The sequence below is a fragment of the Myodes glareolus genome, chromosome 4 (genome assembly GCF_982192425.1).
Source record: "Myodes glareolus chromosome 4, mMyoGla1.1, whole genome shotgun sequence".
In the NCBI taxonomy this organism is placed as follows: Eukaryota; Metazoa; Chordata; class Mammalia; order Rodentia; family Cricetidae; genus Myodes; species Myodes glareolus.
The window spans coordinates 35,389,744-35,407,009 of record NC_142029.1 but is presented as its reverse complement, the minus strand read 5'-3'; the positions used below and the strand labels follow the sequence as shown (position 1 = coordinate 35,407,009).

The 17,266-nt window shown below is 37.4% G+C and overlaps 1 protein-coding gene across 2 annotated transcripts in view; it reads left to right on the top strand.

Annotated features, from left to right (window-relative positions):
* Positions 1 to 17,266, top strand: part of Sack1b (scaffolding CK1 anchoring protein B) — a 73,782-nt gene that overhangs the window by 15,872 nt on the left and 40,644 nt on the right. For both annotated transcript variants that reach the window (XM_087905381.1, XM_048424311.3), the window contains exon 2: positions 5,072 to 5,568. In XM_087905381.1, the coding sequence (XP_087761507.1) occupies positions 5,125 to 5,568 (444 nt within the window). In that variant the 5' untranslated portion in view covers positions 5,072 to 5,124. The remainder of the gene's footprint in view (positions 1 to 5,071; positions 5,569 to 17,266) is intronic.

Here is a 17,266-nt window from a genome sequence, read left to right as displayed (position 1 = left end):
TGAAATTGCTATATTAGATCAGGCATGGCAAATGTCCTAAATAACAGCCAATACTAATAAACCCAGAAATTATATTGATGTAAAAGTGATATTGCTACCCCATCTTCCAATTTAGAAAGTTAAGGAAATTCAAAAATAATTAGGTATTGAGCCACTGGGATTTGCTTTGGGATTAATGAATTGATACTGAGATGCTCTGGCTTAATATTTCTGGGACCAGAAGATGACAAATTTTACTCTTTGGAATGTTTGCTCTTAGTACCTGTGGCAGAGTAGGATCTGACTATAGTGGTCCTGAGTGCTGATTAACTTGTGTTTTTGAGCTATTTCATCACAAGTGCAATTATGAAGCCACTTTCAAATATAATGACATTGGATGCCAGAAGTACAAATTAACGTATACTTGACAGCTTATTAAAACAAGTTTATAATAAAACAGTTTATTTAATTGCAGCATCTTGATGTTTTGTCATTCTAAAGTTCTAGTAATCAAATTTGAAATGAAACACAACCCCTACAAATAAAAATTTAAAGGCGGAAGGGTCTAAGTTTTTCTTTTTATATTCTCCTTCATATAAAATTTATTGAATATAAGACCATTGCTGGTTTTTACCTGACAGAAAGATTGTTCAATATGAGTTGTCATTCAAACAAAATCTGTGCATGGAATTACACAATACCAGGAATCACTTTTTTATCTATTAATATAAACTTTCTCTAAGTATAACTTGAAAATATTATTTAATATTGTACTTAGAATATGTTCAATCTTAAAGTTTTTAAAAATAATCATGTCAGAGGCATAAATACTAATATATTTACATGTATTAATGGCTTTATATATTGATTCTAAATAAAATATAATTGATTATTTTATATAATATTAATATAAATGATTCTAAATGAAGCCTAATTTTCTTATGATTGGTTTATGGTTAGAGTTTGTCCAATAATACAAATGTTTGATTTCATCCAGCATTTTAGTCCATACAAATATGCTAATAGTTTAGAATGAAGTTGCAGGAATTGATTTAAAGTTTGTAATTAGTTTTAAATCTACCTCTGTACAAGAGACAGGTTAGTTTGTTAGAGATTTAAAGGCAATGTGTTCACGGCCTTCACATTTTAGTGACACATCTAAGTTGGACCCGCCTTTATGAGAGCTGTGTAATAAAGAGCAAGTGGAACCCACTGGATCTTTCTTTCTGCTCGTTCCCATGTTGTCCTCCTCGTTAACTGTACAGCGCTTGCTTAGGTTCTCCCTTCTGAGTTCACCCATTTTGCACTCTTTGTAAACTTGCATTTCTAGAAACTGGTTTACTTTTTTTGTTGTTAGATCTTCAAATGTATTACAGCATCTCAAAGCTATAAGATGGGCGTGCACTCACAGCTGCCATTTTCCCCCTTTTTGTTCACGTGTCTGTACAGGAATTCTTACCCTCATGTGTTCATTTAGATATGTGTGCTTTTCCTTACCCTAGTTTTCTTTATCAGTACTCCCTTCCTACTTGACAACCACCTCCAGACTGTATAAATTTCTTCCTTAGTCTTCATCAAAATGCTCCATGCACCACAGAAAAAGATGAAAAAAAAGCCTTTGAAACTTTAAAAGTTTGATTTCAACATTCATCTCTCTCTCTCTCTCTCTCTCTCTCTCTCTCTCTCTCTCTCTCTCTGTGTGTGTTTTAACTAAATGTTCCACAATGTATTTGCCTAATGGTTTCCCTTCCCCATCCTCCCAGATCTTCTCACCTACTCACCCAACTCCAAGTCTTTGTTCTTTTCCTCTTTAAGAAAAAAAATGGGGTAGGAACATCATGAAAAAGCATAACACACAACACACACACACACACACACACACACACAAACACTCTCACACACACGTACATGAAAAAAACATGTAATCACAAAATCAGAAATCATAAAATACAAGCAAAAAGACCAGGAAGATAAAAAAAATAAAAAACAAAGTAATATGAAATAAAACATCTACAAAAAAAACTACTGAATTCATTTTATGTTGGCCTTCTACAACTGGGCATGGAGATTACCCTTATGTGCGGTTTATATACCCAGCAAAATTCCATTGGTGACAACTAAATTTTCCCTTCCCAAACTGTTGTCAGTTGGAGATAGCATCTTGTTTGGAGATGGATGATCATGGCCATTTCCTCCTCTCGAGCTGGGCTTCTGTCTGTCTTGAACATGTGTAGCCCTTGTGTGTATTGCTACAGTCTCTGAGTTCTTATGTGCACTAGCCCTGTTGTGTCTGGAAGACAGTTTCTTGGTTCTTAAAATCTTTCTGCCTCCTCTTCTGCAAACCTACCTCAGCCAAGAGAGAAGGGATTAGATAGGGACATCCATATTTGTACTGGGGGTTCCAGGATCTCTCATTCTTTGCATGTAATCCAGCTGTCGATCTCTGTATTACTACCCATCTACTGCAGGAGGATGCCTCTCTGATAATGGCTGAGTGGGGTTTCCCAGAGTGACGTGTGAAATCTATTTCTCTAGCTTATTTTATAGCCTTTGTATTAGCAGAATTTATATTTTGAATTTTTATTTGCTTGCTATAAATGACACTTCAAATTTGATATCAAGAGTACTTACGCTTTTTTTTGATGCATAGACTTTAAGGGTATGTTTTTCTAGAATGAATAATCACTTCACTAGCAGTGAATCCTAGTACTCAGTCTAGCTTTTATGCCACATTGAGACTTACTTTTACCAACTCATTATTTCTATGTTAAAAGAGTACATTCTTCCTAGCTGCTTTAATCATTATTAATAAAGTACTCTTCAGTTTTGCATTTAGAGCCACACCTAATTAATTTTGTATTCTAAAGAACCTTTCGAAATGTTCAGCCAAACTCATCCAAATGAAACCCAGAGTCTGTAACTAAACACAGGTGCTCTTTTGCTTGAGCTTGCATTTATAGAAGCGATTTTACTTTGTTATTTTTAATTAAAATTGGTTTGTAGCTATTCCTTTCAAGATTAATCCTTGTAAACAGCTCTTGTGATTAACCAGTATCATATACTCCAGTACTCATCTGGAGTATAACTGTTCCCAAAGAAGGATATCAAACATATTATTATCCCTAGTCTTGTCTGTAATATCCAAACTCAGGTCACGTGACTTTTGTACTTTCCCACAATGGCCTCCTATTTGGCATTTCATGTTAACTATTAGGTTAACCCCTAGCATTTCATGTTAATTGTCAGATTTCATGTTAACTGTTAGATTAGCCCCTAGCATTTCATATTAACTGGTAGAGTAACCCCTAGCATTTCACTTTCCAGACTAGTTCATAGTGAGGTTTTGTTCCTTTATGCCTGTCCTTCAACATAAAGCTAAAATTACAGTTTTCCTTTGTAGTCATTGTCCTTTTAACCTTTGTAGCTTATCAGTGTACCTATAGTCCAGCAATTAATTTTGAACAATTGCAAAATTTTCATATGCATAACAAAAACAAGAAATGAATGATGTTTTGAAAGAACCTCTGAAATGGGTAGCAGACATCTATAATCTATCTATCCATCTATCTATCTACCTACCTATCTATCCATTATCTAATCTATCTATCATCTATCTATCTATCTATCTGTCTATCATCTATCTGTCCATCCGTCAATCCATCCATCCGTTCATCCATCTATCTATCCATCGTTTATCCACCTATCCACCTATCACTTATTGATCTACTCTATCTATCTATCTATCTATCTATCTATCTATCTATCTATCTATCTATCTATCATCTCCTCACAGTGAAAGTTTCTGCAGAGAATGGATCTTTTGAGCCTTCCTCATCAGCCTGTATACTCACAACTCCTCTGTGTACTTGGCTGTATGAATCTTGAGTGAGTGTTATGAGGAAGAGTAATGACTTCCAGACTTGCCCCTCACAGATTGAGTTTGAATTGGAGTGGGAGGACGAATGAAAAGATCAGTAAAGTATAGAATATTAAAGTAGCTCAGAACCACTGCCAAAGCCGCTCTGGTCAGATCAGCTTTGTAGTTCTTGTAACCCAGGATGCATCTGCCCTATGATCCCCACAATCGGTATCAGGATTTCAAACAGCTGAGAGGCCCCTAATCTGACTGAGGTGAAGCCCAGTGTCTCTCTCTGTGAAGCAGGAAACAATGAGTCTGAGGTGGAGCCTTTTCTCATTGGTTCGGCTGAACCGTGGCAGCCTCCTGATCTCCACACCTGGCTCAGTCAGTCTTATCTTCTCAGCTCAGTCTCTCACACCTAAAGAAACCTGTTTTCCCGTATACGGAGATTTCCTCCCTGACTCCTGAGTACCCTCCCTCTTCATTTCTGCTTTGTTCTTCTGACTGTGCTGTTGGCCTTGGCTGGAATGAAAGTATCCTCTGCTGCAGGACCTTTCCTGTGGCCTCACATGCAGCTGCAGCAAGCCTGCTTCTCAGGGCTGCCCATAGCTCATTTATTTTGTACTGATCCCTACTTGCTTTTATTCTTAAACCAGTGACTACGACATGATTAATTAATGAGCATAAATACTGACCCATTTGGCCCTCTGTAATGCGTGGCTTATAGTTTGGTTCAGAATAATGACTAATAGTTTCATATGTATGTCTTTCTATGTACTTCAACTAAATAGTAAATTCCTGGAAGACATATATTTTGTGCTTTTCTTAAATATTTCATTCAGCATATTAATGTATTTTTCTCAGTGGCTAGGCAGGCATTAACCCTATTCCAATGCTATTTTAATGTCAAAAAATTCCACCTCATCAAGCACACCCTGCTCTCACGTGTAAGTTGAGTGGATGTTCTGTGTCATCAGGGAAGACAGGTCCATTATGTCACATGAGACACTTAATTCGGAATGCCTTGAATTTGCAAGGGATATCCATATAACTGACTGTGATATGTGATAGCTATTGAATTGTGTCTCTATTAATGTCATTTTGGATATGAAGTGTGTCAGTTTGTCTCAAACAGTACTTAATTTAAATGCAGTCAAAGTGATACATGACATACAACATAAATATCTGCGTATAGAATTCTAACTGACCTTGGCTTTCTTATCACACATGTAGGAACCTCTGCACAGATGAACATTTGAAAGTATCATCGTCAAACATCTGCAACCATGGAGACCTCATCAATGCTTTCCTCACTAAATGATGAGTGGAGATCCGATAACTACATCGAGCCACACTACAAGGAGTGGTACCGTGTGGCTGTTGATGCTCTGATTGAACATGGGATAGAAGCCTACCAAGAATTCCTCGTCAAGGAGCGAGTTTCAGATTTTCTAGCTGAGGACGAAATTAATTATATTTCGAAAAATGTCCAGAAGTTTGCACAGAATACAGAAGGTGGTTCTGATAGCTCCTGTGACGGTGCCTCATCGTCAGGGACTTACTGGCCCACCCAGTCTGATGTGGAGGCTCCAAATCTTGATTTAGGCTGGCCATGTGTGATGCCCGGATTCTTAGGGAGTACCCACATAGACCTCCTCTTTCATCCACCGAGAGCGCATCTACTTACAATAAAGGAAACTATTCGGAAGATGATAAAAGAAGCAAGAAAGGTAGTAGTATATCTTTTTTTGAAATGAAAAATATGAAATGTGAACAAGTGCAGTGTTTTGTATGATGGGCACATATGTTAACATAAAAGTCTGTGGGTGTGGCTCATTCCTGCTAATTTCAGAAAATATGCCTATAGATATATTGGAAACTCACACACTCCTCATCTCTTTCAAGATGTACGTGTGTGTGTGTGTGTGTGTGTGTGTGTGTGTGTGTGTATGAACACTTGTACCTATGTATGTGGGTACCATAAAGGCCAAAGAAGGTGTCATATCCCCTGAAGCTACAGTTAACGGCTGTTGTGAGCTTCTCAGTATGAGTACTAGGAACTGAACATGTGTCCTCTGAAACAGCAGCAAATGTTCTTAACTATTCAGTCATCTCCCTACTCCCTACATTCCCCATGTCTTATGTGTATCTGAGACAGTAGCAAGAAGTCCGTTAATTGTAGGATAGTTCTATTAAAGAAATAAATAGAAAGTAATTTCTTTCACCCTGTACCTAAGAAGCCTTTTGCCATTGGAGATGAAGGTACATGGGCTAGAATAAGATGATTTCTGACATATTCATATGTTTTAAGCACTTAGAAAGTTTTCTTACTCTTTGAAAAATATGTATATTGATGAATCTTTGTTTGCTAAAGAACTAAAGACAAATTTTTGCTCTCAGAATGGTTCATTCTATTATTATATAAACTAGAGTTCTACTTAACTGTTTTCTGAATTATACATTAATGTATATTATGAAATCAACATTATGACAATTTTTTTTCAAGCGAACTTCTGAAGCACTTAGCAGTCTAGGGTCTTGTACTCTTTATCAATTACTTATATTCCCTTATGAATCATATAAAATTTATTTTAGAGTTCACATAAAGCTACAAAAAATCCTTTTAATCAATTAAAATTATTAAGAATTTCTTGTGTTTTTCTTGTGTTTGCTTAAATGTGATGATCACCATGGAAGACATTTTAGAGACTATGGCAGCAATTCTTGTTGTAGGAGGCTGCTTGTTTGTTTCCCTGCCGCCTGGCAGCTCAGACCCAAAATAACCACACAGAAACTGTATTAATTAAAATCACTGCTTGACCTATTAGCCCTAGAGTCTTATTGGTTAACTCTTACATATTAATTTAACCCATCTCCATTAATCTGTGTATCACCACAAGGCTGTGCCTTATCAGGTAAAGTTCCAATGTCTGTCTCTAATGGGGCTACATGGCTTTTCCTGACTCCGCCTTCTTTCTCCTAGCATTCAGTTTAGTTTTCCCTGCCTACCTTATTATACCCTGCTCAGGCTTAAGACAGTTTTTTTTTATTAACCAGTAGTATTCACAGCATTCAGAGGGGAATCCCATATCAAATTCCCAAGTTTAAAAGATTTAGGCCAGTCTGGGCATGTTGGCACATGTCTGTACTCTTGATACAAAAGAGACAGAGTCAACAGGACCTTAAGACCATCTTTGGGGCCATTCTTATCTGTCTGGTGAATTCTGTATCAGACAGAGTTAGTGAAACACTGACCCAAGGTTTTTTATTTTTTTTGGAGAAATGGACAAAAAATAATTTTATTTATAAATTTATAAATTATGTATTAGGTCCATGCTGTATAACAGAGAAATTTAGGAAAGAAAAGGGATTGAGGAAACAAATATCCTCATTTATTTTCTATGTTGACATGACATAAAACGGCTTGAAAAATACAGTTTCATGAAGTATAAAAAATAAGAATCTCCGAGTTCTCAGAGACATTACAGTTTACAAGACTTGTAACTAATACCTAAAAGTTGTACAAGGGAGACACAGTGTTCTTAAGCTAATGTTGGATGCAGGCTTTGTGAAAGGAAGGCCGAACCCTTTGAATTCAAATACCCTCACTTTTTAGGGGTGCTGATTTTATTAGCCATATTACGTTGACAAAAATGCTTATCTGTTTTCATTACTGAACATTATCTATTAAATGAGGACATAGTAGTAGACCAAGCTTTTATTGACTGAATCAAACTGTCAGACAAATCTTTTGAACTGATCTATTTTAAAAATTATCCTTTCTTTCGTGCTGGGAACAAATGATACAATAATATTTTATTAATCAAGTGAGAGTGCCAAAGGCATGATAAGATGTGCAACTTACCGGATTTTGCTAATTTTTTTCAGGAAATGTAATATACTGTGAGGCCCAGTATTAAAGGTAATCTGGGGACTGTCAGAGTTGTATACACACTGATCAGCCTCCCACAGGCTGTGAGACCATAAACATAATACAGCTCCCCGTAGAAACTGAGCATTACTCATGACCTTTTTCATACATTTTTCTTTCTAATGTAGCACTGTTTAATAAGCCTCTGAAATAATGTCTTTGTTTGGAAACTCCTACTTGAATAAGGACTTTGAGAGGAACTGAAATCCTATATTATAAAACAAGGTTATATTCTGCTTCCTGTCCATACAATCAAGATGATATAAAATTAAAAAGCATTTCATATACATGCTGAGTTAGAGAGAATTATTTGATCTTACAAATTACATGCATTGCAGTTGAGTACAAATGATGGAAGATAAGATTTGTTGCTTCAGGAGATCAAATATTCTCATCTCTGTCTAGATGCAGTAAATATTAAGGTCAGAAGGCTCCATGCATAAAGGGGACTTCTTCAGGGATGTTGTATCTCATGGACTTTAGACAGTCCTTCAGAAGGCTCCCCATTTATTTACAGATGTTGAAAGGATCCAATACTTGGGGAACTTTGTAATCTCTCTCTCTTTCTCTCTTTTAAATTCATGTTTAACCCAATAACTGCCTAAGGTCTTGTTAAAAATTTCAATATAAAAGCAAATAGCCAGATATAGCATCAAACACAGGTAACACCCAATTCCAGATATTAAGGCAGGAGTATTGTGAACTAGAGATCAGCATGGCTTCTATAGTGTGATGTTGTCTTACAAGACCACGTTAATTAACTATACAGTGAGAAAAAGCTACCATAAAAGCTGGCATATGTATTTTTAAATATGAATTGTGATATTTATGCCTGTCATCCCTACAACAGGAAAGCATGCCCTGTTCTTATCCTTTAGAAACCTACTAATCAGTGATAAACTTTGTGTTGGATTTTTTCAGAGGATTAATTTTCTTTATTAGTAGCCAATATATTGTCATAATATGGCATTAGGCTGACCTTTTATTATAATGTTTTTGAATAAAATAGATTTAAGTGGTAGAAACAAATTTCTTGCTTCAGACCTCCTTGGGAGAGACTTACACCTTGCCAAATTTTATAGAAATACAATGCTAAATAAATAAGGCCGGGAAAAGGAACAGCAGAGCTAGGAATTGGTCCTAAAGTAAGTTACATCCATGTTTACTATTCTGTTTGCAACTAAGCTAAGACTCTCTGGAAAATAAGTGGAATTGTTTGGGGGAGATTTTGTTTGTTTGTTTTTACCTTTTGGGGATCTGCCACCCAGCTCCCAAGTAAATACATGAAGACCTATCCTTACTTATGAATGCCTGCCCTTAGCTTGGCTAGTTTCTAGCCTCTTTTCTAACTTAAATCATTCTGTTTCTCTTCTTCTACATTTGCCTCTGGGCTTTTTACCTTTCTTTATTCTATTTGTCTTTCTTTTCTTCTTACTCCATGGCTGGCTGGGTGACTGGGCCCTGGTATCCTCCTCTTCTTCTCTTCCTCTGGCTCTTCCCTCTTCTTTCAAGTCTAGATTTCTTCTATTTATTCTCTCTAACTGGCAGCCCCAATTGCCCTCCTCTCTTGCCTCTCTATTGGCCATTCAACTCTTTATTAGACCACTCATGTATTTTAGACAGGCAAAGTAGCACAGCTTCAGAGTTAAACAAATACAACATAAAAAATGTTTGAATCATTAAACAAATATTCCGCAGTGTAAACAAATATAGCACATCTTAAACTGATATTCCATAACAAATAAGTTTCTTATTATGCAAAAAAATCTTACATTCAGGGAAAGCATGTAAATTCAGTATCTGGCAGCTAAGGTCTTTATTGGACACCAAGCTCACCTTCCCATTCTTGGACAAAGGGGTGATACTTCCGCTGTATCTTGTCTGTCTTTACTCAGAACAAATGTGTGTGCCTGTATGTGATTGTAGTGTGAGACTCTGTGTATGTGTGTGTAATATATATTTTCATACACTCTTTATGCTTATTTTTTCCCTTGTTTTTTGCTTGGGGTTGAACGCAGTGCCTCACACATGCACTGAGCATGAACCATCTGCCATTGAACTATTGATTCCCACTCCGGAGTGCTTTTAAATTTTACTATTAAACTTTTCTTTCTATCTTGTTATACAGTCTATGAATCACTTTGCTTTTCTAACTAGGATATTATTTTACAGCATTTAATAATCTAGATTTTTAAAATTTTATGCATATCCTTTCTTAAAAGTTATTGCTTAGAAGTTGTTTTGTGATCCCTCCCCTTTATTTTTTTGTATTTGTTTATTTTGTTCTCTTCTGAATTTTCACTTTGGAAAAGACAGCTGCAGCTACTCTTATACATATTCTGTAAAGTAATGTACTTCAACTTCCTTAACCCCTTTCTATGCTTTTCTGTGTGGCTGGCATAGTTATATGTGTATTGTCTTCATATATTCTGATAGTGTCTAGCATGACTTTTCCCAGGCAATTATTAAGATCTAAAGAAGTGTTCCCAAGATTATATATGCATGTATGGTAATTACTGTGAACTCTTGTGAAACGTTCCTACTGATTACTTTAAGCAGTTATCTTTCACGGAGTGTATTTTCTGCTTCTTCTGCGGTATGCATTCAAGGAGCTGTTACTTCTGATCAGCTTGGATCTGGGTATGTTTAGAAAGCTGTTTGCATCTCTGCTTCCTCCTGTGTCCTCATGCTAGGACAGCTTAGTTCTCGAGATAGAAATCTTACTCCTAGGAATATGGAATCAGGAAGACTCATGAGCAGAAGTGTGGTTTGAATGAGGGTGGAGTCATTCCTGCTGCACCACATCACTGAGGCTCAGGTCTCAGCTCCACCCTGAGTCACCGTTCCTGGGAGTGTTTGTTTGGCCTTGTTAGTTGTTAGTAATACGTAAGAATATTGCTCATCATTGGTCCCCACAGATGCAAAGGTGAAGGAGAGCAGATGAGGGCTGCTTTTCTTGGGAATCAGCTCTTGGAATGATATTAGTGCTAAATGCGGTATTTGATCAATAGGACTCTGCTCTACCTGTGACACCAGAAAAGTATTACACCTTTTCAGGATCAGTATTGTCACTTATTTCATAGGAGATATAAAACAAAATCTTTTTTTGTGCATTTTAAAATTCCAGTAGCCCTTTCTAAGCCTCTGACAGTTCTTACCGACTCAAGACTTTTATAACGTATAAACCTCCTGGCTGAGTTGGTATACGATGTGAGCGAGCGCCGTTGCGTCACTTTGCAGACATGTCTTGTCTAGTTGAGCAGCTCTTAAGTATTTATCAGCACTTTCATTACACTAGGATCATCCCCAATGATCTCAGTCTCTGTTGAGAGTTTCCTTTCTGCCTGATCTCTGTTCCGACTCTCACTGTGAATCCTTTCATTGAATTTGACTCAAAATTAGTTCCTTCCTGGAAGTCATATTCTGTGTCATCAGATTTAATGCCATCATTATTCAGGGGCGTTTGAATTGAGTCTCTTTTCCTTGAATGAGGTGCATTCTGCAGAGGTGCATATTTATGTTTGAGAATATATGTGAAAGAAAAAGAGGAAGAGAAAGAAGAGCGGTGTGATTTATGAAGACAGGGTTTCTCTGTGTAGCGCTGGCTGCCCTGGAACATGCTCTTTAGAAGGCTGGCCTTGAACTCAGAGATCGACTTTCATCTGCTTCTAGAATGCTAGAATTAAAGGTGTGTGCTATCACTACTGGTTGAGACTACATTTAGTAGGAACAGATTTTAGCAACTTTACAAAGTTAGACGCTTCATGATAACAACGACGACGACGACGACGACGACGACGACGATGATGATGATGATAAATAATGACAGAGAGTAAGGAGCAGGTGGAATTCCACTAGGGAATGAAAGAATATTGACAAAGAAGAGATAACATGTCCTGATTATAGGTAGTCCTCTCTAAAACACTATAGTTTTGATAAGCAAAAGACCTTTGTATTCAGTGAGGCTTCATATCAAAGGTTAGTTTTCAGTCTGGGTGTGGTAGAACATATGTGTAATGGTAAGCAGAGGCAAAATATTAGGCCTGTCTACATTGTGAATTCCAGACCAGCAAACACTGTAAACTAGACACTGACAACCAAAACAAACAATAATAGCAACAAAACAAAATGAACAACAACAGAAATAACTTGGTTGGCCTTCTTGATACTTCAGGGCATGACTTTACTTTGCCTGCCAGTCTTCTCAATGAGACAGAGTGATGCAAGTGTGCAAAGGAGCCTTGACGGGATGATAATGTGCAACATGACATTTTACATTATAGGACTCCATATTCAGTTTTATCATTCAGCATATACTTTGATATCAATTATTGGGATCTTTTACGTAGTCATTCCTAGTGATCTAGAAACACTTGAGCTTTTACCATCAGGCCTGGAAATGACATTTTCTGAAAATTTGGAGTAGAAAAAATATGATACAGCTCTGTGTGATAGTGCACATCTTTAATCCTAGCACCCAGGAGACTGGGGCAAAAATCCTGACAGGAATTCAAAGACAATTTGGCATACACAGTGAGGATCAGGCCATCCAGCACAATGTAGCAATACCTTTCTTTCACACATAAGTTAAGAATAAAATTGAAAAAGTAAAAAAATATAATACTTAATTTATGTGATAAAATGCCATGAAATAGACATTGGCAAGTTTATTAGTTCTATAACGGTATGTATTGGAGATTCATTTTTCTTTTCATTATTTTCAGAATACTCATATCCCTTATGGAAAACACTGAAAATAATAGTAAATGAAATAAGAAAATAAATTCAGCCAATTTACAGTTGAAAAAATTTCTTACTTATTAGCTAAATAAGCAAATGTGAAAAATATCAGTGTCCCTAAGTGTAGGCAGAGACTGCTTGTTTTTTTTCTCAGCCACCCAGACCTAAAATAATCACTCAGAAACTATATTAATTAACACACTGTTCAGCCTATTTTCTTGGACTTCTTATTAACAAACTCTTACATCTTTAATTAACCTATTGCTATTATTTTATATTTTATCACAAGGCTTATGGTATACCGGTAATTTCCGCCAGGTTGGCATCTTTCTCCTTTGGCAGATACATGGCGTCTCCCTGACTCCACATTCTTTTCTCCACTATCTCTGCTTGGAATTCTGGCCTTGCTCTATTCTTCACTGTCATAGGCCCAAGCAGCTTATTTATTCATTAACTAACTAGTTAACTAATCAAAACAACATGTATACAGAAGGACTTTCCACACCATTTCTCTTTTTCAGTCTAAATCAAAAGAAAGCTTTTAACTTTAACATAGTAAAATTACATATACAAAACAGGTTTCAAGCAAGAATTACAGTTACAATATTTGTATCTATTTTATCTTTTATCATAAAGAAAACTATAATTATAACTATTCTTCAACTCCATTAAGGACTCCAGAAGGATATAATATTACCTAAGTAAACAGGAAGTGCATTGTAAGCAACTTCCAAAACTCTAGAATTGACAGAGACATCTAGCTGTCTGGACAGTCACCCAAAGTTCTTCTGTAATGTTGGGGCATCCATCTTCAGTCTATAGGTCCATAGTATCTGGCATATTTTTCAATGAAGTAGGAAATTTGAAAGTTTGTTTTGCCTATCTTGCTTTATTCTTTTAGTCTTTGAAAGGTTTGAAGAATACCTTTGCATCTGAAATATATCTATTTCTGTACATCTAGAAAATCTAACTAACATGACTACAAACTTGACTATTAATTTGTATTTTTAACTATACATTACATTTTTTAAATGAACTACACAAACATAATACCGTAAACAAAAACAGAAATACATATAACAAAATTGACCTTAAATTTGTATCAATAGACCAAGTTATTCATCTTTATAGCATATCCTCCTTTAAATATAAACAAACATTTTAGATAATATTATGGAATTTTGGTGTAGTTCTCTCCAAACTGCTTCCTACTTTTTGTTGGGCAAAGTATTTTTGGGTGTTCATGGAGACATTTTGGGGGGAGGTCTTTATTCATCAAACCACATTAGTCTGGAAGGAATCCATAGGTTCTCATCCTCTGTGGAAACAAAAGCAGAACCTCTCTTCCAAAGCAACATATCCTTCGACCCAAATTTTGAAGTCAGGATACCTAAAATGTTGGTTTAGCTTAGCAACCCATACAATGAAATGTCTCTCTGTACTTAGCTTATTCACAGTCAGAAATTTCAAAGAAAGGACGATAATATACATAATCCAGACCCTTTGTGTATTTTTTTATCTTTACATGACTTACTTTTCTTTAATCTTTTAATCTAAGATTGTCTGTACTATGTCTCTTTAAAGACTTTAGTTTTTTTTAAAATTATTCACTTTTTTTATAACTATTTTTTCCTTCTCCCAAGAGACATTTATCAACACTGTGACACATTTAGAGGTCTTTTTTTTTGTTGTTTGAACTTGTCTTTATTGTGTGCCTCTCTGTAATTATCTTTTGACCAGGAGCACCTTTTTCTTTTTTAAATGCTAAGTGGGCTTGACTAGGCTAACTCCACAGCCCTGCCTGTTGGCTCTGCCTAGTGCAACATGGCAGAGGCATGTTCATTGCCTCTGAGAGCCATGCACACCACCCCAGGTCCAGGGTAGCAGTGGGTCTATGCCACCATTAAGCAATTAGTAACATGCTGCTCACAGACCCTGTTTAAGTGCTTGGCCTCCTGAAAGAGCCAGAGCTATTCATGCAACTAGCACGAACCAGGAAGCCCTTCCCTAAAGAAGCTGCACAGCCTTTGCTGCCAATGATGAGTCAGAAAGACCTCTCTTAAAGGAGCCATAAAGCCCCCACTTGCCAGCAGCAGAGACCATTCAAAAAAAAAAATGTGGCTACCACGAAGCTGTGCTAAACTCTGTTCTTTTCTTTCCAGAATTCCTTTCCAAGCTCTCTCAGATTTTATGTGGATATGTTTAGCCCCACATTGGCACCATATGCTAGCAATTAAAATAAAGTAGTTCCATAATAGCTCATAATGGAGTATAATAAAGGATTTTTTATTTAGGGGTAGACCCACAAATTAGCAGTCCTCTGCATAAGTGGGGAACAGGAACCAGATCCAGCAGCCAAGGGAGGGAGCCTGCGCATGTTTCTATATCTGTGTTTATATAGTACCCAAGGCCATGCCCAAAGTGGGCCGGCATCTCAAAGGCCATTGGCTGAAGGAGTTCCCACAGCACCCAAGTATGTGCTTGTGTGTGCGTTTGTATTTGAATGCCTTTCCCAGATTGTTCATTTGTCAAGTACTGGATACATATACATATGTATACATAAAAGGACCACGTCTGCTTTTTTTTGCTTCTGATTTTGCCATAATCAAACGGTAGAACTTCTGCATAGTGATGCAATAATTTAACAGTATGGAACACCCTGGGTACAAGTGATAAGGGGTTCCCTGTTGTGTGGAAATTTTAAAATTGCTGGTAATGCGGCTGCTTAGAAAGGCCTCTGGCTTTTTATTATAGTGTAGCACTGGCATTTGAGAGCAGCATTAGTGATAAGGGGGGCTACTTCATCACTCTTCCTCCACCCATCTCTTACTCATTAGTATCCCTCTCAATAACAGTTCTGAGATGAGAGTCTCCCAGCAGGATTCCTTTAGGAATGAGGAAAGTCTCCTAACTGTGCATAAATGTTTGCTACTAAATCATTACTTGCCTTTTGAATTCTAAGAAGCAGAAAATGCAGTTCTGTTATCTTCTTTCACAAGGCAGGACTTCCCTTTCAGTCTTACCAATTTCCTGCTAGTAATCGTTTTGATGTTTGCCTCTTGGATTGGAATGCAGCGAATATCTTAAACAAGCAGATAAATGTGAAAGGCAAAAGCATTGCCATTTGGCTAAATATCAATCCAATATTCACTACTGAAAAAATCCATAATGGAAAACATCAGCCTCACAGGAGTCATATTTCAGCTGGCAGGCGCTCGGGAGCAACTGATAGTAGAAGCATACAGAATGCCTCTGTTTTTGCGAACAGGCAGAGAGAGGTAGAGAAAGCCCAAAAGTCCGAAGACACCCAGCTGATCCGTAACCATAAGCACTGACAGTCGCCAGGCTCTGCACTGTAGCGCATCATCGTGCTCTGCCTCCAGAGCTCGGGCGTGCCTCCAGAGCTTGGTGCGTGCCTCCAGAGCTCGGGCGTGCCTCCAGAGCTTGGTGCGTGCCTCCAGAGCTCGGGCGTGCCTCCAGAGCTTGGTGCGTGCTTACGCCTTTAGAAACCTGACAAGGCAGCCTTGATCACTGAATCCTGCAAGTAGACTCAGACCTCTGGATCTTCTTCCTTCAAAATCTTCTATTCTTCTTCTTATTATTATAATCATCGTCCTTATTATTAGCTTTGTCTGATTCTCTGTGTGTGAGTATTTTGTTTGTGTGTACATATGTGTGCCACCTGCGTGCCTATGAGCAACAAAGTGGGTGCTAGGAACGGAACCTAGATCCTTTATAAGCACTGATCCTTCTCCCCATCCTATCCTCTGGCCTTCTAACGGCCATGTCATGGACCATTTCTGGATAGTGCTTGCGACACCATCTCATCATGGGATCTAACAACAGACTAACTTACAGGGCTGGTCCACTGGTTGTTCGTGTGGAAGTTTTTGCCTGTGTGTGTTTTCATGTGCTTTCTACCCATTTCACTGTCTCTTAGCTGTTGGTGTTTTGACTCAGTCTTCTCACAGGCCTGGAGGATTAGAGTGCCTTTGGGAATTCAGTGTGGAAAACATGAGGTATTTAAGAAGGGCTTGACATTTATTGTCAAGATAGATCACCCTATTCCTGATAACTTCTGGGGCTTTATGGTGCTGGCTTCCATTTTCACTTATTCCATGTGAATTACTCTGTGTAACCTTCTGGGCTCTCGTTAAAAGCCCAAATGTGTGCCAGGCTCTCCTTTTCCTTGGGAAAACCATGGTGCAACAACCTTCAGCTTCCTAGAGAGCATCCAAAGTGCTCTCAGGGTTTTCACCTTCCCTGTTAGATCTGTTAGATTTCCGTCTTGCTCACCACCCTGGGTCGGATCTGGTGCACATCTTAACAACCTAAACACTGAATTCACATGGAATCCCTTTTCTGTGTGGTCAGAACTCTTTTAGGATTTTTTACTTTGGTAATTATGAGCCAACACTATTTTATTTTTTTTTATCCGCTGGACATTACTTTACTACTAGGCCTCAGTGTCTTGCCCTGTGAATGAGCAAATGAGAGCTGTGTGAGGTGAGACCGGGACAGAAGATGCCTTTATCTAGATCTTGGTCCCTCAAGCTTTTCTGACCTTATTTTTTTTATAGTTGTTTTTTCCCACTCAGATCAGTTTTTTTAATAAGATGGTTGGTTTAATGCAAATCACTGTAGTCTGAACCACATGTGTATTTAATAAATAAGCTTCCATCTTACATTCTTTTAAAGGGGTTTAAAATACAAAAAGTGAAATATCACTAGAAAATTCACCAGACAGTTGTCTAAAT